The sequence below is a fragment of the Lutra lutra genome, chromosome 2 (assembly GCF_902655055.1).
Source record: "Lutra lutra chromosome 2, mLutLut1.2, whole genome shotgun sequence".
Taxonomy (NCBI): Eukaryota; Metazoa; Chordata; class Mammalia; order Carnivora; family Mustelidae; genus Lutra; species Lutra lutra.
Genome location: NC_062279.1, coordinates 1,963,390 through 1,987,393, shown reverse-complemented (window position 1 = coordinate 1,987,393; position 24,004 = coordinate 1,963,390). Strand labels below are relative to the sequence as shown.

General features: G+C 54.1%; 1 protein-coding gene across 1 annotated transcript in view; it reads right to left on the bottom strand.

Annotated features, from left to right (window-relative positions):
• Positions 1–7,880: 7,880 nt before the first annotated feature.
• Positions 7,881–24,004, bottom strand: part of MYOM2 (myomesin 2) — a 71,442-nt gene continuing 55,318 nt past the window's right edge. The window contains 7 exon segments of the mRNA XM_047713570.1: positions 7,881–8,607; positions 9,802–9,857; positions 10,965–10,987; positions 12,521–12,557; positions 12,791–12,954; positions 18,151–18,256; positions 23,588–23,626. Coding sequence (XP_047569526.1) covers positions 8,290–8,607; positions 9,802–9,857; positions 10,965–10,987; positions 12,521–12,557; positions 12,791–12,954; positions 18,151–18,256; positions 23,588–23,626 — 743 coding nt within the window. The 3' untranslated portion in view covers positions 7,881–8,289.

The window sequence follows — 24,004 nt, the reverse complement described above, 5'->3', positions numbered from 1 at the left end:
GGGTCTGGGGCCGGCCGTGCCTTGGGAACAGGACGGTGAAGCCTCACCCGTAAACCACCAGCATCCCTTGAGTTTAACCTCGAAGCCACTGAGCAGCCGGCCATGGGAAGCCTTTAACAGAGAGTTCTTCCTCCAACAAGCAAGTGGGAGACCAGTGCTTCCAGAGGAGAGCGCCGGGTAGCCTGTTTTTCTAGCCCGTGGGCTCTTCAGCGCGGGGGCCACCCCCCGACCACTGGCCACTGACCAGCTCACCCGGCAGCCAGGCCCGGGAGGCCAGCACAGGCACCGTCCATACTGGCGAAGAGATCACGGACTGCGGGCTAGGATTCCCAGGTGCATCGTGCCCCGTGACCCTGCGAGTGAGGTGCACGCCGGATGTCAGGTCCGTGAGGCGGGCTGAGGGGACCAGAGTCCCACCAGAATCACACCAGCTACCAGCAGCTTCGGTTGAACATACGCGACGGAGAGACGGGTTTGACGGGTCTGTTATTTCGGTGATGGCCACTCATCTCTCCAAAATCCAGTTTTCTGCTGCTAGAGCAACAAAACCATAATTTGAAAGAAATGGGGGCACAATCCCATCTTCCCAGGAAGGCCTATTTTTTTAAAAGTGGATGTTTCCAGAGTAAATGTAAGGGCAAGAAAAAAGTACCCCTCAGTCTGCATACAGGTGTTCTGTGTAGGATGGGAAAAGGGGTCCTGGGTCCAGAGGAGATCTCCCTTGATGGAAAACAGTAAAGAATGGCCTAAAACTTTAAATGAAATCACAGAGAAGATGGTGGGGGAAAAGTAACAAAGTGTGAATGAGGAAGAAGGTGGAAAAGTCAAGATAAAAATAATCTAGGTAAAATACTAAATGTTCAGCATTGATTCTAGTAGTGCTGGGTACACATATACTTAAGTAGCACCTGCTGTATACAGAGTACCTCACCTGGGGTCTCATATATATATATATGGTCATGCGTCCTCACAGGATATGGGTGCTCTGGGAGTGGGCGCCATTGTCGTCCCCCAGTGACAGCTGAAGGAGACAGCGAGAGGCGAAGGCTGGTGGCCTGCTCGCAGGGCGTCCATGCTGGGCATTCGGACCTCGCAGGCCTGCCAACGGGCTGGGACACTAAACAGGGACAAGGCATATCACGGGGGTGGGGGCAGGGAGAGGGACAGGAAGAGGGCTCCTTCAGAACCAACTACCCCGTCAGCCCGGGCACGCCTTGGAGGACGTCTGGGCAGGCAGGTCCCCCCTGGAGTGACATGGGTTTGCCACCTGGAGCTCAGAGCTGCTCATGTTCCTCTCCTCACCTCTTGAGCAGGGAGGGGAATGAATGCTGGGTCCAGTCACAGTTGCCCCCTTTCGTTGGGAACCGAGTGTCCACCTGATGCGCGTGGGGAGGTGAGAGACAGTACGTGCACCCCTGCCCTTGTTTGCAAGTCCCTCCTACAGAGACTGAGCGTCTCTCCAGCACCAAGCCAGAACCCCAGAACAGGAGGAAAGCTTTCTGTGCAGCGCTCGGGTGACAGACATCTCCCCCATCGACATACGCACAAACCTACCTTCATTCATTAACAAATAGTTTGAATCAGTTAAAAAAAAAAAAAAAAAAAACCTTTATGACAAATTTCCACCCGCTAATGAAACACTCTCAGTACCTTTTGCCACAAATACGCATCCGAACATTGGCTTCACGCCGTTGTTACTGTACATGCACTCTATGAAATGCAATTTCTAAATCTATTTATGGTTTTTAATTTTCTAAGCCATTAAGGTTCACATGTGGATTCCCACTGCGCTCCTGGGTTCAAACGTTTCATAGAAAAAAATACATATACGTTTTGCTGAGAGCAGCACACTTGTTACACTGATTGAGGCACGTGTACTCAATCCACAGTCCTCCTGTGGCAACTGTCCCACGCTCAGCCAGTGACGTAAATCCCAGGATGGGTCTCCTTCCCCGCAAACAGTGACGCAGCTCTGCGGCTTCGTGAGAGACACGCCTCGCCGTCATGTCTGTTGACTAAGGAACTAGCGTGTGTCCCTGAGGGAACAGTGCTCTCTGTGCACGGGGTCCACATTCCCACGTCCACCTTGGTTTACCGGCCGCGCATCTTGACGATCAGGACTCATTTGATGTAAGGGGAGCTGTACTAAATAGTACAAAATAAGTGGTACCTCCCTGCTCCCGGGTCTTGGCCCCACAGGCGTTAGCTTTGCCAGCGTGCCACCTGATGCTTTAAAATGAAAACAAGACAGAAAACAGCATTCCCAGAAGGGGTCTCCAGCTCACTTTCTGTCCTCACACAACTTCATGCTGGCCAGGCCTGAGAGCAGAGAGGAGGAAATCCGTGAATTGCTTCTTTAAAAGTAAGATATGGGCGATCTTAAAATCTTATTTTTAAGAAGATGCAAAATCTTTGTATTTCTCACATAACTTGACCGGGTTTACAAGTACTACCCACCCCTCCAGCTTCAACTGACACACAGTTGACACATAACGACATGTGAGGAGCATGCAGTGCCCATCTAAGACGCTCACAATCTCCAAATGATTCCCATCAAAGCGTCACATCGCGTAACTGCTCTTCCTGCTTTGTGGGAAGAACTTTTAAGGTCTGCTCTCTGGGCAGCTTCCTTTGAGCAGTCTGCTTAACTGTAGTCTCCAGACCGTGAACTAGACCCCCAGAGTTCATGCATCATATAAGGGGACGTTTGTAGCATTTGGCCAACGTCTCTGCACTTGCCCTCCCCAGGCCCTGGTAATGAACTTTTCACTCTCTTTCTGTGGCCTCTACCTTTTTAGTGTGAGTGCTGAGCTGCCAGCAGGATGTGTATAGCTGCAGAAAAAGCTTTGGGTCTCCTGTGCCCTCCTTAGCCCTCGTCTCGGTTTTGGAAGCTAGTGGCCTGAGACACGATTGGCTTGAAGAGCACGAGTTTTGTAAATGCTGAATCACATTTCGGCTGCTTACGTTCCCACACACGCTCCTGTCTTCCTGTCTGGCTCTGAGTCCCAGACGAAGCCCACATCTGGGGTTGATTTAAATGAATCTGTATCTAACTATTCTCATGAGGTGACCCTAGAAACATTTTCAACAGATGGTTGATTTATGTAAAAGCCCCACATGCACCCCAGACCACCATATTTCATGATCAGACGAATCCAAAATTCACTCTTTCTGTAACAGTACATATGCACTCTCTCGTAAAAAGCATTATTTCCTCAATTTTTGTAGACAAAAGGAAACATGGCTTAAATAGTTCAAGTGACGTGCCCCCAGTGACAGAACTGCTCAGCCACTGAGCCAGGACCCGGGCCAAGAGGCGTGGGTGCCCCCATCCTTGCTTGTCCTCGGCCGGGTGCTGTCATTGGCCAGCAGCCAGAGGTGTGCGCAGGGGGAGGTTGTGTCTGGGTCACAGGCCGTTCTGACTACAACAAGCATCAGAGGAAGCCCCGTGTGAACCCTGACATCGGCCTTATCAGGGAAGTGTCCGCTCGCCCAGGGACCGGCCCATGGATGCCAGCAGAGAGGCTATTGGGGCGCACAAGGAGAGCTTGGAGACAGACAGAGCACAGACAAATTGCCCGGGAAGGAGGATGCCCACACCAAGTGCTGAAGACCCAGCTGAAGGCGGACAGCGGGGCACAGCAGTGGGGCGGGGCAGGAAAACAGTCCAGGCCAGTGACAAAGCAGGTGCCTGTGAGTGCAGCGCAATGGAGAGTGGGAACGGGAGGTGTGGGCACGAGTGAGTGCGTGAGTGACAAGCAGCAGCTGACCTGGGCCGTGGGAGCCACTGGACCGACTGCGCCCCCGAGCCACTGTGGGAAAGCGGCACAGACAAGAAGGCTACCATGCCCAGGACATTGATGTGGTCTTCAGGGGACCCCACAGATTGTGCGTGGCTGCAGGGGACCACGGCAGCCATGCAGTGACACCTGATGGCCCCATCATCATGGGATGGAGGCATTCTGTGTTGAAGGCAGAAGGCCTCTGGGCATGCCACCCGGGGAGGACAGCACATCACTGCAGTAGCGTGGGGTCAGTGGACATGTCAGCTTGACTGGGTTGCAGGAAGCTGGAGCCTGTGAGGGTGTCTGAGCGAGATCGGCATGTGAATCAGGGGGCTGAGCCCAGAAACCCTTCCTCCCCTCTGGGGGTGGGCATCATCTAATTTGCTGTGGCCCGAATGGAGCAAAAAAGGTGCAGGAAGATGAACTCACTCTGCCTGAGCTGAGACAGCCTTCCTCTGCCCTTGGACATTGGTACTCCTGCTTTGCAGGCTTTCCAACTCGGCCAAACTCCACCACTGGTTCTTCTGGGTCTCCAGCTGCAGATGCACATGGTGGGGCTTCCCAGCCTCCACAACCACATCTGCTAGTCGCGTAATAAATCTGCTCGTACTGACTCTACGTATCTATCCATCCATCCATCCACATGTCTATCTAATCTGCCTACATAGCTATCTATCTGTCTATCCATCCATCCATCCATCTGTCCACCCATCCACATGTCTATCTAATCTGCCTACATAGCTATCTATCCATCTGTCCATCCATCCATCTACATATCTATTTAATCTATCTGCATATCTGTCCATCCATCAATCCATCTATCTAGACATCCACCCATCATCCACCAATCTACATATTTATCTATCTAGTCTATCTACATATCTACCTATCATCTATCTGTCTACACCTCTATCCATCCATGTATCTATCATCTGTCTCCTATTGGCTCTGTGTCTCTGAAGAACCTAACTCATGCAAATGGTAGCACAACCAGGGATGCACAGCTTGAATTTTATCATGAGGAAACGTCAGCAAACCCACATTAAGACAAGCTCCATAAAATAACCTGCCTCTGTCCTTCAAAACTAATAACATAATTAAAGATAGAGAAGGACGGGAAACTGTCCCAGATTTGCAAGAAGTCAGAAGACACAATGAAATGTGATACAAGACCCCAACCTGGTTCTTGGATGGAGGGGAAACTCTAGAGCTTATTATTGGGATAACTAGCAGAGTCAGAATATGGATTATACATTACAGTTTTATATCAAAGGTGAGTTCCCTTTATTTGACGACTAGACTATGGTAACATAAAGGATACCTTGTTCCTTGTTCTCAGGAAACATAAACCAAAGCATTAAGTGATGGAGAGGCGGGACATGTAGGACACAGGGAGTGTGCCGTCTTGTGGCTCTGGGAACAAATCGTATGTATTTGTTCACGGAATCCGGGCCTCCGCCAGCCCCCTCTGTCCTCACGCTGTCACACTGGCACAGGACTGAAGGGGAGCCGGTAGGTATCCCAGAGCCTGAGTGGCTTTCTCTGACTAAGCAATGAGCTCTCTTCGCCCCTTCTCCTGATCCAAGGCTGGCGTGTTTGCTCCCACGTCAGGTGTGGATTCTAGGATGGCAGACAACCATTCTTCATATACTTAATGGATTTCCAGACAGTTAGTGAGTGACCCAGATGTCTTCCCTGACTAATTCCTTACACTCTGCCTCCCAGGGAGTAACTGGTAATCAGACTGGGATTGCCCATACTGTGGGACATTTGCATAAATACAGCCGGCGAAGGACTGTGATAAAAATAGTAAATGAACCCCAGCACCCAGACCTTGGATTCTGCATCTGCTTCTCCAACAAGAGGAGCCAGGGGCCTTAGAGAAATGGCTGAGTCCCGGGCTGGGGCGGGGAAGGTGCAAAGGGGAGCCCGAGGGTCCACTGGAGCAGGAAGTCAGGAAGCACTCAAACAGCAAATGACAAGGGACCTCAGACCAATGCCAGAATGATCTGAGCAACAAGGCAAACAGCGTAGTGTTGGATTATAACCCAGAGTACGACATAAATCTCAAGAGTCCACACCTGTATCCATAGTGCCTGACTAGAGAAACAAAAGGAAGAGAAGAGGCACGTCTTCCCCCAGAAGACTCCTGAGTGCCTGTGTAGCTGTTCTCCCCTCCAGGAGGAGCTCATTCCACGGACCCCCCCCTTGCACATGGTCTGGCCCAAATGACCCGGAGCCAAGAATAGAGCAGGAAAGAGAGGGTCAGTGACACTACCGGGAGAAGCCGTCCAGCACCATCTCCATGCGTGACGAAGGTCGGTGTCACCCCGGTGTGTGGGTGTCAAGCACCTCCCCGCTGGGTCTCCCGAAGCCCATCACCAAGACTATCATGAGAACGTGTCAGACCAACCCAGACAGGAGAACATTCCTAGAACTGTCACCATCTTCAAAAACAAGTGAAGGCAGGAACTACGGCAGACCAGACCAGGCAGAAGCAACCATGAACTGCCCAGAGAGAGCATGGAGGGCAAATCCAGGGCGATCCGAAAGCCGTCTGCAGTTAGGATGGGCAGACCAACGCCAGCTCCTTTGTTTTGGCAAAGGTACTGTGGAAGCATAACGTTACCCACAGGGAGAACCACGGGAAGGGAGCATGGAACCCTGCAGTGCTCGCAACTCTTGTACAGACCTGAGCCTGCTCAGAAGGAGCAAGCTTGCTTTTAAAAAATGTGAGTCAAAACCGCGGGGACTGTAAAGACATAACAATGGTGGCTGCTGGGGCTCAGGGGAGCGGGAGAACCGGCAGGTGGAGCAGAGAGGGTTTAGGGCAGCGAGACGACTGTGTGTGACCCTGTCACAGTGGGCACGTGTCATCACACGTGTGTGCCAACCCGGGCATGCATCGTCTAGAGTGACCGTGGTGTACACTGTGGACTGGGGGTGATGAGGACGTGTCCACGCAGGTCCATCGATGGTGACAAGTGCACCGTCCGGGGCGGCTGCTGACGGCGGGCGAGGGAGGAACGCAGGAAATCTGTGCACCTTCTTCTCAGCTTTGCTGTGAACCGAAAACTGTTCTAAAAACATAAATTCAACCCCCTCAAAAAAATGATACGGCTTTAAGAAATTCATTGTCTCCCATGAACTATAATCTCTAAACAAAAATGACTCCTTAAACTATAAAATAAGCAAGTCCTATTTAATTAAATAAAGACTAATTTTAGGAAAATCTGTATGTGTCTCCCTTTGCCAAGATGTTCCAGAAACACTGCCCTGCTCTGCAGTGACGACAAAGTCACCTGAAGTTCACCTGCACAACGGAGAAGGGAAAGATACTTTTAAAAATTCTTGCTGATCCTCACTTTACCTCCTATAAAAACCTGCTCAGTGGGCTGGTATCATTAGGGATATATTGAAATTTCAGGGTTTCGTTTACGACCTTAGGAAAATATAACACAATCTCATTGAGCCTTAATGACAGAGACATAAAAATGTTCCGAAATGCCCAAAAGTTTTTTTCTGACACGAGCAATATGTTTAATACAAAACTAAAATGTTAAAATAGGAATTTCATGCCCAAGGAATTTCAGCCTCTTCCCAAAGAAGGAAGAAAGGGTTCAAAGAAGGCTGTGTTCAGACAAACGTTTTGTTTGACTTCACTGAGAGATCCAGCGTCAGCCGAATTTCCAGTTTGCCTCCACGGCCACCGCTCTGATGGCTTCGAGTGATGCCTCTCTTTGCTCCAAAACCCCTAACTAGTCAACCGGCTCCCTAAGAAGGACCACGGCCATCCAGGCATCCTGTTTTCCTCTACAGAGAGTTTCAGATCTGCGCCCTGAACATCTTTAAGTCCACACGAGAGAAGCGCCTTCTCGGGAACAATGGTCGTGTGGGGCCACTGTCCCCTCCAGCCGTGGGGCCTCCATGAAGTCCGGGCAGGTAGATGCCATGAGTGTGATCTGCGTCCCCCTCCCTGTCTCCAGATGGCACGCTTGCGGGCCCCTGGCTGTGCCACCAAATGGTAATCTGTAATTGAGCCTGGAGAGGGAGCAGATGGAGTCAGGTACGGCTTGATACAGGAGACCACACAAGTTGCGTTTTAAAGCTTTATTCATCTACGGCAAGAGAAAACAGTGCAACCAGGTAACACATGCATGCAAGGCTCTGCAACCAGGATTTCGGAGCTGCTACGTTGTTTGCCCCACAGACGGGAAGCAGCAGCATGCCGGGGGCTTGGTGTCAGCATGTGCGGAAACCTGAGCGGGCTCCTTGCAACCCACTCTGTTGGCATCTGCAGACGTACGTTGTTATAGCCTATGGCAAACAACCCGGGCTTTCTCCCCTGGAGGGACATAAAAGAATGACAACCAAATGCCAAATTCAAAAGCGTCGGTGCGTGCTGGCCCGTCGGCACACGCGACCTCACTCACGGTCACCCGTCTGAGCAAACACACGGCACTCGCATGGCCTTCGCCCCGCCCTGCCCTGGGCAGCCGCTGCGTCACGGGGCCAGCCCAGATGCCGAGGCCGGGATGAGCTTCGGCTTCGCCTGCTGTGGTGGGGCGATGTCGGGGATCTTCTCCCCGTGCTTATACACGCTGACGGTGACATCGATCTTCTCACCCCCGTACTTGTTCTTGACGTTCATGCTGTACTTGCCCGAGTCCTCCGAGGTCACGCCCTTGATGGTCATGCTGACGTATTTGGCCTGCTCCACCTTGACCGAGAAGTGCTCGCTGAGCTCGATGTCCTTGTCGTTCTTGAACCACACCACTTCGGGGTCAGGGTTTCCGAACACCGTGCAGGTCAGGTTCAAGGTCTTCGGGGTGTGAGGGAGGGAAGAGAAGGGAGGATTAGAAACACGGACGTCGGGCTGCCTCTCCCATAGGAACGGGGCCGCACAGTCTACCCACGCTCCACGCGGCTCGGTCAGTCCGCACGCTTCCTGCACGCGAGCACCAAGCTGGCACGCGGAACCCAAAGACAGCGGGAAGCAAACAAGCTCGCAGCCTCACAGGCAGCTCATGATAAAGAGCAATGATCATTTCTCCTATTTTTTCGAGTTTTAATCATGGTCTATGTCTTTAAAGGAAGGAGAGGAAATCACACTCTACGTTCTAGAGCAGACATGCTTAGCCTGTTTCCCAATGTCTCCTCCCTTCCAGCTCATGGACCCCGTCTGCCGGGTCCTCCAGCAAATGCAGAGAAGACAGTGTCTTATAAGGAGGCATCGGGTGCAGCCAAAGCACTGTGACGCTACGTGACCACGCACGCTCAGCCCCCAGGACAGCAGCGCTGCTGCTCGCCCCTCGGACAAGTCCTTGTTGGGAGACCCACAATGACCCTGGCTCAGGGGCCCTTTAGGCTTGCCTTAGCTGCTAGAGAGAAGGCTTAGACATTTTAGATTTTGGCCTGATAATACTCTCTCAGGTGTCTGCGTCCCCTGGACATGGACCTAGAATGACTGGAGACCTGAGAGGTGCCAACTCGATGTCGGGAGCTCCACGGACCAGCCACAAACTAAACCTCCACTTAGTGCCTCCATCGTGAATTCCAAAATGGCCTGGACTGCTGAGCACAGATGGTTTCATTTCTCCCATGATGTGTTTCTGTCCTCCTACAGGTGGTGGTCGGCCCGGTCCCTGTGTTGTGACTGCCACGAAGGGCTCGGGACTGGGGCACGGCCAGGACCGGAGGAAACATCCAGGACCGGGGGGTTGCCGGGGCTGGAACCCACCGTGGCCACACACCTGCTCTGGGACCCTGAGTCACGCACCCTGTCCCCGTGCTCCTACAGCTGCTGCTTGTGGGTTCAGAACGGTAAACTCCTCCATCCTTTGGTAACACAGGGTAACAGAAGCAGCCGAAGACCAGCATCACGGTGGGTGGGGAGCTCCCCGTCCTCTGGGGCTGAACAACATGCATCCCCTCCCCCAGGCTCCCCAGGCTCACCACGAGAGGGGGACTGCCCTGCGCTGCTGAAACCCCACACCGTCCTGCTGCGCGTACTTACCTTGCCTTCCATTATGGTCACCACATCAGGTAAGCCTCCAATCACCTTGCCACGATCTGAAACATGAAGGCGACTCAGTTCAGACAACTGTCCAAGGGCCATCTCTTCTGAGCAGCCCCGTGCTGAGCAGCACGTAGGTACAAGACGACCCGGGGGGGGCGGGGGGCTCCTGCACTGTGGACGTAAAGTCTCAGGTGTGCGGGGGACAGCGGTGTAGGCCTTCCATGGAACAAGGGATGTGCAGGAGCTCACCAAGGGCTCCCTGTGGGGAACCCACTCCAGCCAAATGCACCCTGGAAGGGAGAAGGGTCCTGTGCGTCCGGAGAGCCGGGCTTTCCGTATTCTGTGTGTTATGACACTCTGACATCCTAGGCTGAGGAGATGGCCCGTCCCAGGGTGCCCCGTTCTCAGAGAGCACCAAGGGCCCAGCCGGCATCAGGCCAACCACCCCGCCTGGAGCCAGGTGGCCTCCCGAGATCGTCCACCCATGGCAACGCTCCTGGGCCCCGCCTCCCCCACCTGGGCCGCACCTGGGAGCAGCAGCCCTCTACCGTGATCACCCCAGGGCCTGGGGACAGGCAACGAGGGACCACCCCTTCTAACCAAAGCCCAGTGAAATAACTAAAAAGAGCCAGGCCTACACTGTTTGCCCCGCCTGCCCGTCCCAGGGAAACCCCAACAAACGCTGGAGTCTGAGCACGCCCTTCACTGCCGCCTCCCGACCCGGCCCTTCCCCACGTGGCTCCGAGTGGCCGGCCTCCGTCTCAAGGACCTTCGAGTGTGACGAACGGATTTCCTGAGCCTCTGCCCTCCGTGCTCTACCTATGGCCGCACCTGCTGCGTATCTCAGAGAACACGGAGCGAGAGGGGGGAGGTGGGAGGGGAGAGAGGAGCCCCGGACCGAACAAGGAGCCACAGCAGGAAGCCGGGCTGGGCTGGGCCTGATCGGGATGTGTTGGCCGAGTCGGGGATGTGTTGGCAGAGTCGGGGATGTGTTGGCAGAGTCGGGGATGTGGGTGTTGGGAGTCGCGGGAGGTCCTCCATCCCAGCCGGCAGGTTTGCTACTTAACATTCAACACACAACATGGAAACGCTACAGTGTGGTCCCTTTGCCCCACCCCAAAACAACAGGCGGTGCTTGTTACAATGTAACAGGTACTTACTCTTCTCTGCAAAAGCCGCTGCCCTAAAAATCAAAGGGAGAGAATAAAAAGAAAGTCGTGAGAAAACACAACCTCGACAAGCATCGCTCGATTCAGACCTTTGCTGGGCAGGAAAGCGAAAGCGAGGAGGACACGTGCTCGTGTCTTCTTACAGGAACACGTTCCCGGCAAGCACTGAGCAACTAGGAGCCGTGTCCGAGCACTTTTCCTGGTGTCTCCCCCTGTCGACGCTGCGGGTGGTGGCGGGAGGCCCCGTCTTTTGGCAGGTGACGCCCATGGAATAGCTCAGGGCTCAGGCATGTAGTTTGGAGAGATTTCTTTTTTCACCAAATTCATCAGATTGCACTGGAGATTTTTAGATATTTTTGAAAACTCTGGCTCCTGGTTTATCTTAGCTGCCTGTTCGTCCCTTCAACACTCATTTATTGAATGACCCAGTACGGCCACTGACTGACCGCTCTCATTTCTGGATGCTCCAAAATTCAGATACGTGTTTAAAAATCCCGAGGGATTACTTAAAAATTCTCTCGGAACAATGGGATATTATCTAGCACTAAAAATATACGAGGCTTCAAGCCACACAAAGTCAGGGAGGAACCCTAAATGCAGATCGGTGCACGAAATACGCCAGTGTGAAGGTGTCCGTGCTGCAGGACTCCAAGTCCAGGACGTGCTCAGAAAAGCCAAACCATGGAGACAGGACAAGGCCCAGGATCAGTGGTTGACAGAAGACAGGGGACGGGAGGTGTGGACAGGGAGCCCGCAGGGTTTTAGGGCAGTGAGTATGTTCTGTGTGATCCTACTGCTGGGGACACACGCTGTCACACACTTGTCCCAACCCCCAGAATGGATCACACCCAGAGGAACCCCGATGTCCCCCGCAGACTGTGGGTAATGACGTGTCCCTGCAGGTCCATCGCTGGTGACAAATGCACCATCTGAGGGGTGCTGGCGGGGGGCTGGGGGGGGCAGGGGACGGGCAGGGGTGCACAGGAACTCTCTGCACCTCCTTCTCAATCTTACTGTGATAAAATCACTCAAAAAAATAAAGTCTTTAAAAAGAACGTAAACATATAACATTTAAAAAATTGCTCTGGGAGTGCCAGGGTGGCTCAGTGGGTTAAAGCCTCTGCCTTCTGCTCAGGTCATGATCTCAGGATCCTGGGATTGAGCCCCACTTCAGGCTCTCTGCTCAGCAGGGATCCTGCTTCCCTTCCTCTCTCTCTCTGCCTGCCTCTCTGCCTGCATGTGATCTCTGTCACAAGTAGTAATAAATAAATAAAATCTTTATTTTTTTTTTAATTGCTCTGTAAGACGTGTAGTCATAATTCTAACTCTTTCAGAAATCTGTCATGTTCATCATCAAAAGCAACCCTGGGTAATGACGACTCTAGAAAGTTAATTTATAAAAACATGCACGGGTTAGAAGGACGCCTGTCCTCTGTCACTTTTCTGTGGGTGCCGGGGCCCCCCATGTTTCCGCGCTCGGCCAAGTGGCCCGCGGGGGACAGACCACCATGCAGACATGCAAATCCATGCGGACATGCAAATCTTACTTGAGCTGCTGGAATTCTGCAAAGGCCTCATCGAACGCTGCAGGGAAACATTGCAAACAGTTTAATGGTTTCCATGTGTTTGGCTTTTCTTTCACTCAGGTGCTTTACCAGTGAATTGACTTAATGAGGGCAAACAGCCAAAGGGATAAACTGATGATTCAGAAAAAAATTTTCTCTGAGTGAGAAGCATAAAATCAGAGCACTTCCTCTTCCAGCATTGTAGTGGATCCCTGAACACAAAATCGGGAGAGGCCGCAGGACGGATCTTACCCTGCCCAGACAGGTCGAGGGAGCGCTGATGGTTATCTTTGCCGTCAAAAATCTCGAAGGTGTATTTCCCTTTGTCCTTCTCCGTAGGCTCACAGATCTGCAGCCAGGCCATCTCCTCGCTGCCGCCAATCCTCATATGCTCGCTGGACGCAATCTTGGCATCTCTTTAAAAAAAAATAAAGAGTTAACAGAAACTCATCTCAACTTAGAAACTTATATGCAAGACGGCCATGGGGCAAGGGACCCTCGTTTGGTGGGGAGCCCTGCTGAGCCGGCTTGTGTCACAAGAGATTTTTCTGAATATTATAAATGTATTAACTACATCAGTAGCTCTAAAATTGAACCTGATGCCTAGTTCTTAAAGAAACGTTCTTATTTAATATATTCTTGTTGGCCACAACATAATAGACTCAAAAATGCTCTCTTTAGACCAGCATTTTTTTTTCTCAAAAGTTTTCTAATGACCATATGTCAGTAACTGCACTTCTGGATAGAAACCCCAAAGAACTCAAAGTGGGGACACAAGTGCCTGCACCATGCTCACCGTAGCATCGTTCACAAGACCCTAAAGATGACAGCACCCCAATGTCCATCACCAGGAGAATAAAGAAGATGTCAATGTCAGGTACAGAGACAACGCAACAGGGAATTCTGACACCTGCTACAGTGTGGATGGCCTTGGAGGACATTATACTCTGCGGAGTGAGAGAAGTCACCCGCAAAACACACAGACTGCAATGATTCTACAGGGAGGCCCCTGGAGTACTCAAGTTCATGGAGACGGAGAGTGGGATGGTGCTGGCCAGGAGCTAGGGAGAGAGGAACAGGACGTTAGTCCATCCCGGGGATGCCAGCTCTCAGACCGCCTCATTCCCATGCACAAATAGAAAATTCACCTGTGCATAGTGATTCTCAGTTCTGCAGACAGAAACACTCTTCCAAAGAAAACACACCATGCTGTGGGCTGGCCAATCAGTCCCAAGCCTGAAACGCTAGGCACAATGAGGATCCCACGTGTGCAAACTCCCCAACAGAAACTTTGGTCAGTAACACACATCACGAACATCGCAGCGGGACAAAGAGGAGGCTTCCTCATGCCTTGTACACCCTGACAGTCGGCATTTGGGTGGACCACGTGGCAAACCATACGTCGTAGACCGGTGGGGAGCTAAGCCCGCCATGACAGCTTGTGGACTGACCCACCACGGCCAAGTAAAGGGCAGCTAACGTGTATGGAGGGCCTCTTCCAAGCAGAGGAAGGAGACACCTTCTCTCCAACGTGAATGCCCCCGGCCATGCTGCTGCGTCCCCTCCCTTGGCTGCCGCTGGTGCTGAGGCTCAGCCTGGAGGCCTCCAAGCTCTGCTGGGTCCACGCACGGCCACGGGGCTCCAACACGGCCGTCTGCACTCAGGACGTGTGCGGAAGCTCCCCGATGAGGTGGGGATTTTAACATGAGCCCCACACATGAATGAGGCACCCATCCCAACGCACTAGTCCCCTGCTGGGAATGGCATCGCCCCCTCCCTGCGGGACGGGACAGGATACTGCTTTGGGATTTACAGCATGTCCCCAGCTCAGCTGAGAAGGGGTCTCAGCGACACCGAGGATTTGCGCTCTGCCTCGAAGGCTGTGCCCGGGGCAGCTGGGCGAGAGGAAGGGTTGCCTGCTCTGCACGTCTGCAGCCCCGGGTGTGGCCGGCCCTGGAGGCTTCCCTGTGCCACGTTCTCCAAGGGTCTGGGGGCTGCAAAAGTGCTTGTCTCTACTTCCACAAATTCAAATACATCGTCCTCAAAGAGGAAGACTGCTGTGCTCTGGGCACACAGGTCAGGATGGTTAGGCATCTGCGTCCATGATTATGTGCGAGACATGGACGGACAGGGACAGATGGACGGGGCGGAGAGTCTGGAGCGGCTTCCATGGGGCATGGCCAGAAGCCCACGAGTTGCCTGGGCCATGAAAAAACGTGACTGGAGTTTGCATGTTATCAGCCACATCGGACCCAGCTTTCTTCAACGCATGGAACTCACACGGCTCCAGAGTCACCGTACACATGCTCTGGGAAACAGTGACACTTTTAGCCCCAGAAGAGTTAAGTTTCTGTTGAAATACGTCCCGTTTGGATGGTGATGTGTTTGCAAAATCAGTAGCTCGCTTGGACAAGACAACAGCACGGTTTCCTTGTGTCTCTGTCTTCTGTGCTCAGGGAAGAACAAGCATCCCAGAGCAGTTCAAGCAGGTACAGACGGCCTCCCGGCTCCCATGCGCTGAACACCACCGGCCAGGTCAGCAGCAGAGACAGACGGACACACTGCCCGCCACGGCGGCGCCCGTTCCCCAGCCACAGGGCCCTTTGCCATTCAAGTCTGACTTACAGAAAGCAACACTCCACAGCCTTGAGAGTGTCTTTGGGTGAAGACCACCCGTGTCCGCACGACATCATTCAGCGCTGAGAAAGCGTAAATCCCCTGCACTTGGGGGTGGGGGGGCGGTGGCAGTGCGTGCTGCTCTCCTCGGGCCCCATGCGTTACCCCCAGGAATGCCCCCCGCTCCCTAAGGCAGGGGTGCCACGGTTCTGCAGCAGTGACCCTGCTCCCCCCCCCCCGCAGAGCTCCAGCTCAGAAAGAAGCTGCTGTCTTAGGATGGGGATGTGCCTTCACCCCTAATCCCGGCTGAGCTGCCAGGACCAAGCTCGGAGCCAGCTTCTTCCACAGCCTCACACTCTCTTGGGCCATGTGCTAATTCTGTGCCCCAGATAGCAGTGGGGCCCCTGAAGAAGTCGGCGTCCCCAGTCGAGCCTGCACCCGTGATGGCCCCGGGCCGCCCTGCAGCTGTCCAGTGGCAGTGAGTCTCCGAGGGAGTGGGCTGGGCGTTCCTAGTCTCCTCCATTTTCCTGTTTCCTAATCACTTATTTAATAGTCGAAGAGTGAAATACGACCCAGCGTGGTGTCTCAGCGCCACAGACCCGCAGCACGCGGTTCACTATCGCTTAACAGTCGAGGAGGATCGAGGCCAAGGTTTATCTTAGCCCTCGAGGTGCTCAAGGAAGACTTGGGGGGCTGTGGAGCAGACTCTGTTTGGAGGGGAGAAAACACACAGACGAGGCCCCTGGGGTCCATGGAGATCTCTGACGCCGCCCCCCTCTCTGCAGGCTCTCTCGACCTTTCCCCTGACGCCTCCTCATCCAGGAGTCACACACCTGACCCGAGCCCTGACTTCTCCGTCTGTCCATCCGTCTGCCTATCTGTTTGAGCCCCCACGAGCCTGACAACCCCGCGCAGGGAGCTGGTGAGAGTCAGACCGACTGCTACCTAGGTCCCCATTCTTGCACTGGCTGTGGGGCTTGGAGCAAACCCATCAAATTCCTCCGCCAAAACCTCAGTTTCCACATCGATGACAGTGGGGAGTCGCACCCAATCCAGGACTGTGTGACACCATGTGTGTGAAGTGCTTAATGCACAGTGGTTGTGACGGTGACACAGACGTCCTGCCAGTGCCAGTGTTGACACATCTACCAACCCGCATGTGTGTGTGTATGTGTGTCCACGCCAGGGCGAGCATTCATATGAATGTGAGTGTGAGTGTGAGTGTGCTCACACGGGTGTAGGCAGTGTGTGCTCATGCAGGTGTGTGACGTGTGTTCACGCAGATGTCAATGCACCTTCTCATGGGTGTGTGCATTCACGTGGGTGAGCGTGTGCTCACGCACGCGTGTGTGCCCACATGGGGTATGCATTTGTGTGGGTGCGAGTGTGCTCACACATGTGTGCATCTACAAGGGGTGTGCTTTCATGTGCATGTGAGTGTGCTCACACAGATGTGAGCAGTTTGTGTCCACGCAGGTGTGCAGGCCCATCCAGTCTGTGCACCCCAGTGCCTGCTGCAGTGTGTGCCGCTCTGGGAAAGCATGGAGAACGGAGCAGCCCATCCAGGGACAGCCCAGGGTCAGTAGGGAACACAGGACACACGTCCCAAGCACGGAGGACCTGCTGCAGGACAGCACACGCCGTCCGGGACCCAGCAGCACAGGAAGGAAGTCAGGAATGCACCTGTCCGGGGAGCGCTGGGCTCAGTGGAGACAGATGGACCCACTCGTCTAAGAAAACAGTCCTCCAGGGAAAGTTACAGCATGAAACTAAGCCAAGGCTCCCGTTAGCGGGGCCTTTGCCACAGGACCCTGCCTCAGAGGCACAGACCCTCCCCCGGGGTCCCGCGATGACCCCGCCTCCACCGGACGCCACACTGGCAGAAACACAGCCCACCGGGGGTCAAACGGGCGAGAAAACCAAGAATATCCACTCCTTACGCCCTTCACACCGGACTCGCAAGCAGAGGCACCTGGACACATGACGCTTTCAAAAGGGAGATCGCCGCGAGCACAGCCTCCGCCTCAGAAGTGTGCGAGAAGGAGCATATCTAGAGGTAGGATGTGCTTTGGCTGAGGGAACATCGGAAAAAAGGAAGAAAACTGTGGTCCATTAGGATGGGTTTCATAAATGAAGGTGTATCACTGAGATTGCAATGATTGTAAATGTGAGATCCAATAAAACAGTTTCAAGCTGAGGAAAACAGTAGATACAATGAACGCATAAAACCCGGGGGCTCAGCTCACCGAGGGGCCAGGAGTGTGGTACCCTGACTTCACTGAGAACACGGGCTAGGGACGCTACCTGTGTCCTCGGGTCGGAGCAGAGATGGAGCAGAAGCCTCGCCCTGCCCCCCTTCTTATTCAGCTCCAGGGGAACGTCGACCTCGGTCTGGCCTGCTTGGTGGCCTGCAGTTCTGAGCAGCAGCTCTAAGGACACCCTTGGGGTGTGGGTTTGAAAGACCCAGACCCCAGGGCCGGGCACCGGGGCTCGTCCGTGTTGCGACCACGACAAAAGTCTCGGGTACTATGGGGGTGAACCCCATGCACCTGGAGAAGCCACAGGCCACCAACGAGAAACACGGAAAACCTGCCATTCAGACGGGACCTTGTCGTTTCCTTTCTTCCTTTAACTCTAGACTTACTTTGGCCCTTCTCTTCTTAATCAAGCTAGTGAGGAGCTGACAGACTGGACACGGGGAGTGTGGTCTCCATGTACTATCTTTCCATTAGCTGCCTGCTCTACTGCAGATAACACATGTGCCACCCCATTTGGTTAAACCCAGACGGTGCAGAAATGTGTCTCTAGTACCTTCAGGGATTTTTCTGTCTTTCCCCTCCTAGAGGTCCCCTCTATGGCCATGATGTCCCCTGCCCCAGGCCAGGGTTGTCCGGAGGAGGGGCAGTGCCATGACAGACGGCCAGGAGCACAGTGCCCAGCTGTATGTGTTGGGCACTGCTCCACCTGTGGCCGCCGTCAATCACACTCATACTTACTTGTGATACCAGTTCACTTTCATTTCTTCGGTAAAGTATTTCATGAAACACTGAAGTCTTATTCCTTCTTCGGTGCAGAGCACCTTCAGGGGAGAAGCAGACGCCCCTGCAGAAAACAAACAGACTCAGACCATGAGAAGCGGCACGGCAGCCGTCAGAACCAAAGGTGCAACGGCAGGGGACACTGCTCTGTCCCGTGTAAATGCAGCCTCTGGTCTGTATGTTCCGGCCACACGTTCCTCTCACCCTCCCCACACCGTATCCGTTCACTCCCCGAGCTCCTGCCAAGGCCAGATGCCTGCCAAGGCCGAAATCCTCTTTGCTGAATACCGTAAAGGACGCGGAACGTTAGAGAAAGGCTCAACATCTGTCCTTTGGCCGCTGAGCTTCAGAAGAGGAGGGAAATTTCTGGTAAACAGCTCAGTAACGCAGTGAATTCTGTATTAACTGATCTGGAACTTAAGTGTTCTGAGAGATGACTCCACAGAAATGACACAGGAAGGTGTCAAGGAGTCGAAAGGCTACGGTCCATCCTCTGAGATGAGCAAAGACCGGGTAAGAGGGAAGAAGGCAGGAGAAGCCACGGGTGGTGAGGAAAGCCTAGGAAATGAGTGAAGGCGTCATTCGTGTCTCTGGAGTGGGAACTTAGACAGCTGCGCTGGGGCAGGCAGGGGTGGGGAGCTGGGAGCAGAGATTGTACCAGACACATAACCTCAGAGAATTTACACAGACCCATGGCACTCAGGCACCCAGAAGATACTATTTACGGAATCAGCAAAATAAAAGAAAATGATACAGTTAAAACAACCGACAAGGGTGTGATGGAGAAGAGACTTTCGAAACGCACCATGTGCTAAGGCTATAAGCCACCGGGGACTTCTGCTACGAGCCCTCCAGACACCCACATACTCCACACGACCCACATACCCGAAGGAAAAATCCCAAATACTGGAAACAGCCTCTCTGTTCATGGATGAGCACCGTACGGCAACTCGTAAGGGTAAGCAGCGGTCACCGTCCCTGTAAGGAGGACTTTGGACCACAGAGCAGCCGCTCTGTGAATCAGCATTATGGCAACAGTGACTATGGGCAATTATCGACATAAAACGTGGATAATTATCATAAACTATGGCAAAAAAAAAGAAAAAAAAACAAGAAACAAATTGTATTTATGACTTTGTGTAAAGAAATAGACACCAAAATAAAAACGGCCGTGACGGTGGTGGTCCCTGATTTCCACTTACTGTCACATGAGCCCCCATAAGGGAAGATCAGCCAACAGACACTCAGGGGGGAACCGCTTTCCCGACGGAGCGACTGGAAGAACTCCCTGAGGCAGGGTCTGTGCGCCCACTCACGGCAGTGCCCCCCGGTCGCCTCTGTGACCTCGGCTCCTGCTGAAACTCACCACTCCCCAGAGATGTGAAGCACGCACAAACCCAAATGCAAAGATGAGAGCCGTGACAGACCTCTCGAAGGCAGGGGGCAGGGGTGAGGGGTAGGGGGGGCTGTGTGAGCAGAGGGGCTGAACTGATGTGCAGCATGAGGCCCTGACTTGGAGCCCAGGGGAATGGAGGGTTGGGGGTGACCAACAGGGAGGTCACTGGACACCCACGCAGGGCTCAGAGACACCCCGGCCTCCGCTTCCCCCGCATCGGTGAGCCCCTGATCCCTTTACCTTCCAAGAGCCTGAGCTACAGCAGCTCGGTGGGGTGGGGAGGCCGGAGCTCCACTGGGGGAGCCGGTGCAGCTGGGCGGGCACGTGTCTGCCGCCCTGCCCGCCCCGGGACGCCTGCTCCGCTCACCTCCCACACGACCCCTTCAGCGTACAGCAGGGCGCTCGTGACCGTGGGCACAAGGCAGCACCGCCGAGCTCCGAGCCAGAGACCGAGCGCTCTCCGACACCTCCCCGCCCCCCTCCCAGCCCAATTCCCACCAGTCTGCCTGCTCCAGTGAGCCCGGCTGGTCCCCAGCCACAAGCCAGGGAGTCAGGCAGCTCCTGCCTTTCTGTGTCAGGCGTCCTCACAGCACAGCCTCCAGGTTCACCCACCGTGTCCCAAATGACGGATTCCTTTCTCCCGGGGCTGAATATGCTCCCAGAACATCTTCTTTAACTCATGTCGTGCTTAAGGCCCTCACGTTAATTCAAGGCTACGACAAAGCCACCACGTTCTCACTGAGGCACGCACCCTCGCGAGCGCACACGGCGTGGGGGCCGTGCTGGGAGCAGGAGCTTCCCCCCGGGGCCTCCCCCGACCCCACAGCCTCATGTCCCGGACACGTCAGAGCTCCGGGGCCTCAGGAAGGACAGCCTTCAGCTCAAGGAAGGACAATTCTCCTGGAAGGGCCAAGGGTCACAGGGGTGCACAGAGGAGGGGTGCGGGGGCAGAAGCTGGGCAGAAGCCGGGTGGAAAGACAGAAGGAGGAAGGAGGAAGGGCTGAGAGAGGGGGAGGGGGCAGGCACTCCTGTGTCCCTGGCCACAGCCCAGTAAGGGAACTTCTGCAGTGAGCAGCCGCACCCAAGCCCTCTCCTTCCCCGTCCTTCCGTTTCTTGTTTCTTGCTTCTCCTGGACAGAGAGGAGGACAGTGATGGAAGCAACAGGTGAGAAGAGGAAAATGCAAGCTGGAGACACAAGGTGCCCGGCACGCTCTGGACTTGCTGGAAGCTGGGAACATAAGTGAGGCCGCGGAGAAAGGACGGGAGCGACGTGTCCTCCCCTGGGCTTCTCCTGCATTGAAGACGGGAGGGGAGGGGGCGGGCTGACCCCTCAGCTTCCCTCCTGCTCAGGCCCTGCCTCTGAGACAGCAACCACACATCCTTGAACACAGAACAGCAGAAATGGCGTAGTCTTAGGAAAGGCCAACTCGCCTGAAGTTCAGGGTCACGTTCCAGACTATTATAATCAGAAGCAGGAAATGATCAGACACCCAGAAGGTTTTCTGGTCAAGCGGAGAGGAAACAAAGGTGCCACCCGTGAAACACAAACTGACAGAGGAAGAGGCACGCTAGAAAATGTCCCAACTCGAAGCACGGACGTCAGCGGGCAGACTCCCCGAGGACTGATAATCAAGCCCTGGGAACGGCTGGGAGACCCTCTGCAGAACCAGACGGGCTTGATTCCAGCTAGCCGGTCCGGCGGGGAGCTGCCCCTGCTGCCCGCAGTGAGAAAGGACCTGGACACCATTCCCAGAACTGGATTACGAGAGCCTCGTCTCCAAGAATGATTCCGACAGGGGCTAAGTGTAACTACGATGCTCTAGCTCCTGTTTTGCTGGATGCATCATTGTGAAGCCTTGATTCCAAAGGCATAAGGAGCATTCTTACTCTGCGACACAAAACCGAGCCAGCAGGGTATTTAGTTTATGAGAGATGCCACACCGAAAGTGAAGTCTGCCACTGAGATTTCCGTCGCACCAATAGGTGTTCTCTGATTAGACATTCAGGAGTCCCATCAATCTCGAAAACCAGGGTATATACTTCGGCCCCCTTTAGATAACAATACACGTGAGATATTTTTGTAGAATGGCATGATTGCCCCTGTCACAGACGTGTGGGTGATGCCTTAGAGACGCATGTCCCCTAGGGAAGAAGTCAGCAGAGCGCGGGACTCCAGGTCTAGGAACGCTGGCGGGTTTGCTTCTCGTGCACAGCCCAGTAGTCATGAACGGAATGACCTAGAATAAACCACAGCTCCTCAGGGACATGAGCTCTCACCTACAAACCCCGGGCAGTTCTGGGATCCCGCAGGACTCAGCGGGCACCCTCGGGGGATTCTGTGGCACAGTTAATGGAGGTCCCTGAAACCCAGCTGAGGAGTTTGACTTTTGGAGTCTGCATGTGAGTGTGAGTCTGTGTGCATGTGAGTGTGAGTCTGTGTGCATGTGAGTGTGAGTGTGTCTGTGTGCACATGAGTGTGCGTCTGCAGGCATGTGGGTGAGTCTGTGCATGTGAGTGTGCGTCTGCATGCGTGTGAGCGAGTGTGCACACGGCACTACGGACACTCTCAGAAGCAGCTGGGGGAGGCAGGGGCACCATTGCCCCGAGGATGAGGGAAGCAGGTGCCTCTCCAGGCCCAAGAACAAAGGCTAGCACTTCCTGAAAGAGCACCGGGGCCGCACGCGGGACGGCGGTCTGGGACGAGGGCACAGGCGCGGCGGGAACCATGTCTGTCGCCCCAAGACGAAAGCAAGACCAGCACCCAGGACGGCCCAGACGCCGTGGGACGGCCCAGAAATGCCCCATGCTGGGGGGTTGCTGCGAGGACGGCGGGGCAGGAGCTGGGCTGGGGAGGGCAGGGGCTGTGGGCTCTGGAGCAGGGGCAGGGGCTGCGGGAAGCCAGGCGTGCTGCCAACACACTCACATCGGCGTCAGACGGCGCTCGCTGCTGCCCCTTGCATGTGGGGCCTGTCATGGCGGGGGCCTGGCCTCTCTGGAGGACCGAGGCTTCGTGTGTGTGGTGGGCGGCCCTGCGTCTGCTCTCGGCACACGGTCCTCCCTGCACCGGGGCAGGGGAGAGCGGGAGGACCTCCACTTTGCACACACACGCTCACTCCTCCAGGACGGCCGTCAGCCCGCCAGGGTGCGTGCTACACAATATGGTAACAGCTCCACGGAGCACGGGACGCCAGCCCTCCAGACGGCGTCACGGTCCTGTAGCTGGGGGCTCGGCAGCCCCGGGGACAGCCCGGTCCCTTAATCAGCGTCAAGGCAAAACGCGTATAAAACACAGTCATGTTTATCTGACCGAGCCGAAGTAGAACTGAGGACAATCTACCTTGCAGGGCTACTCTGAGGGAGCAATGACAAATAAACACAAGAAGGTTTCCAGAACGTCGGAGAGCCCGCGTGAGCCACAGGTAAGCTTGGCAAGGGACGTGGGTCACGGCTGGTTAGAGCCCGGACTCTGGGGGCAGAGGGCCATGCACTGGGCCCCTTTCCTGCCCCGGTCACTGGCTCTGAGGATCTAAGTTATGGCATCTCTAAAAAGCCACATAATAACATGTCCTTCTTAGCATAAAGCCCGACCCACGTAGGAGCAGTTGTTACAGAATTCCTAACCCATCTCCTCGTCCTCTCGGTTTCCATGGAAGGGGAAGTGGGGAGGAAGGATTCATTCGCAAAGCTGAAGAAAGGCTTTTGTAGACATGACGTGAAGCCAGACGCTTCAAATTCATTGTAGCTGCTCAACACCGGTAATACAGAGGCTGAGAGCAGTTACGACAAGGCAATCATCTAATTGCTAATCAGGAGGCCCAAACTGCATTTGTTTTTTTTTTTTTAATAAAATACGGATCCTAAATATAGTGCTTCAAACCCCTTCAGATGGCGAAAGGGAGCAGCGGGAGGGCTGCCCCGGGTGCCCCTTGGCAGGGCTCTGTGCCCGCCCCATGAAACGGGGACTTCGGCCCCACACAGACCCTGGAAATCCTTACTTACCACACACTCTGCTCATTGCCAGCACCATGTCCTCATACACTGAAAGGAAGAAGGGAAATGCCCCGTTACAAAGTATAATTTCATCACAAGGCAGCAGTTTCATGTTTAATTAAATTGATACAGGAAGTCGTGATGTTCATTTGAAAAATGAAACACTAAAATGGCAACATTTATCCATAAAAGGCTCCTGGGGGTCATAAATCCCTCTAACCTGTTCCCTTTTTATGTGAGGAATGAGAAAACCTGACTCCACATAAATCCAACTATACATTTAAGTGAATCACTCCCCCCTCCCGTTTTGATCATTCTAACTCCATTACTAATGGGAGAAAACTTGGTTTATGATGATGGACTAAAATGACATTTCCTACAAACGCAAAGTAGCAGCACATATTTTTCCAAAAGGCTGAAGCGGGT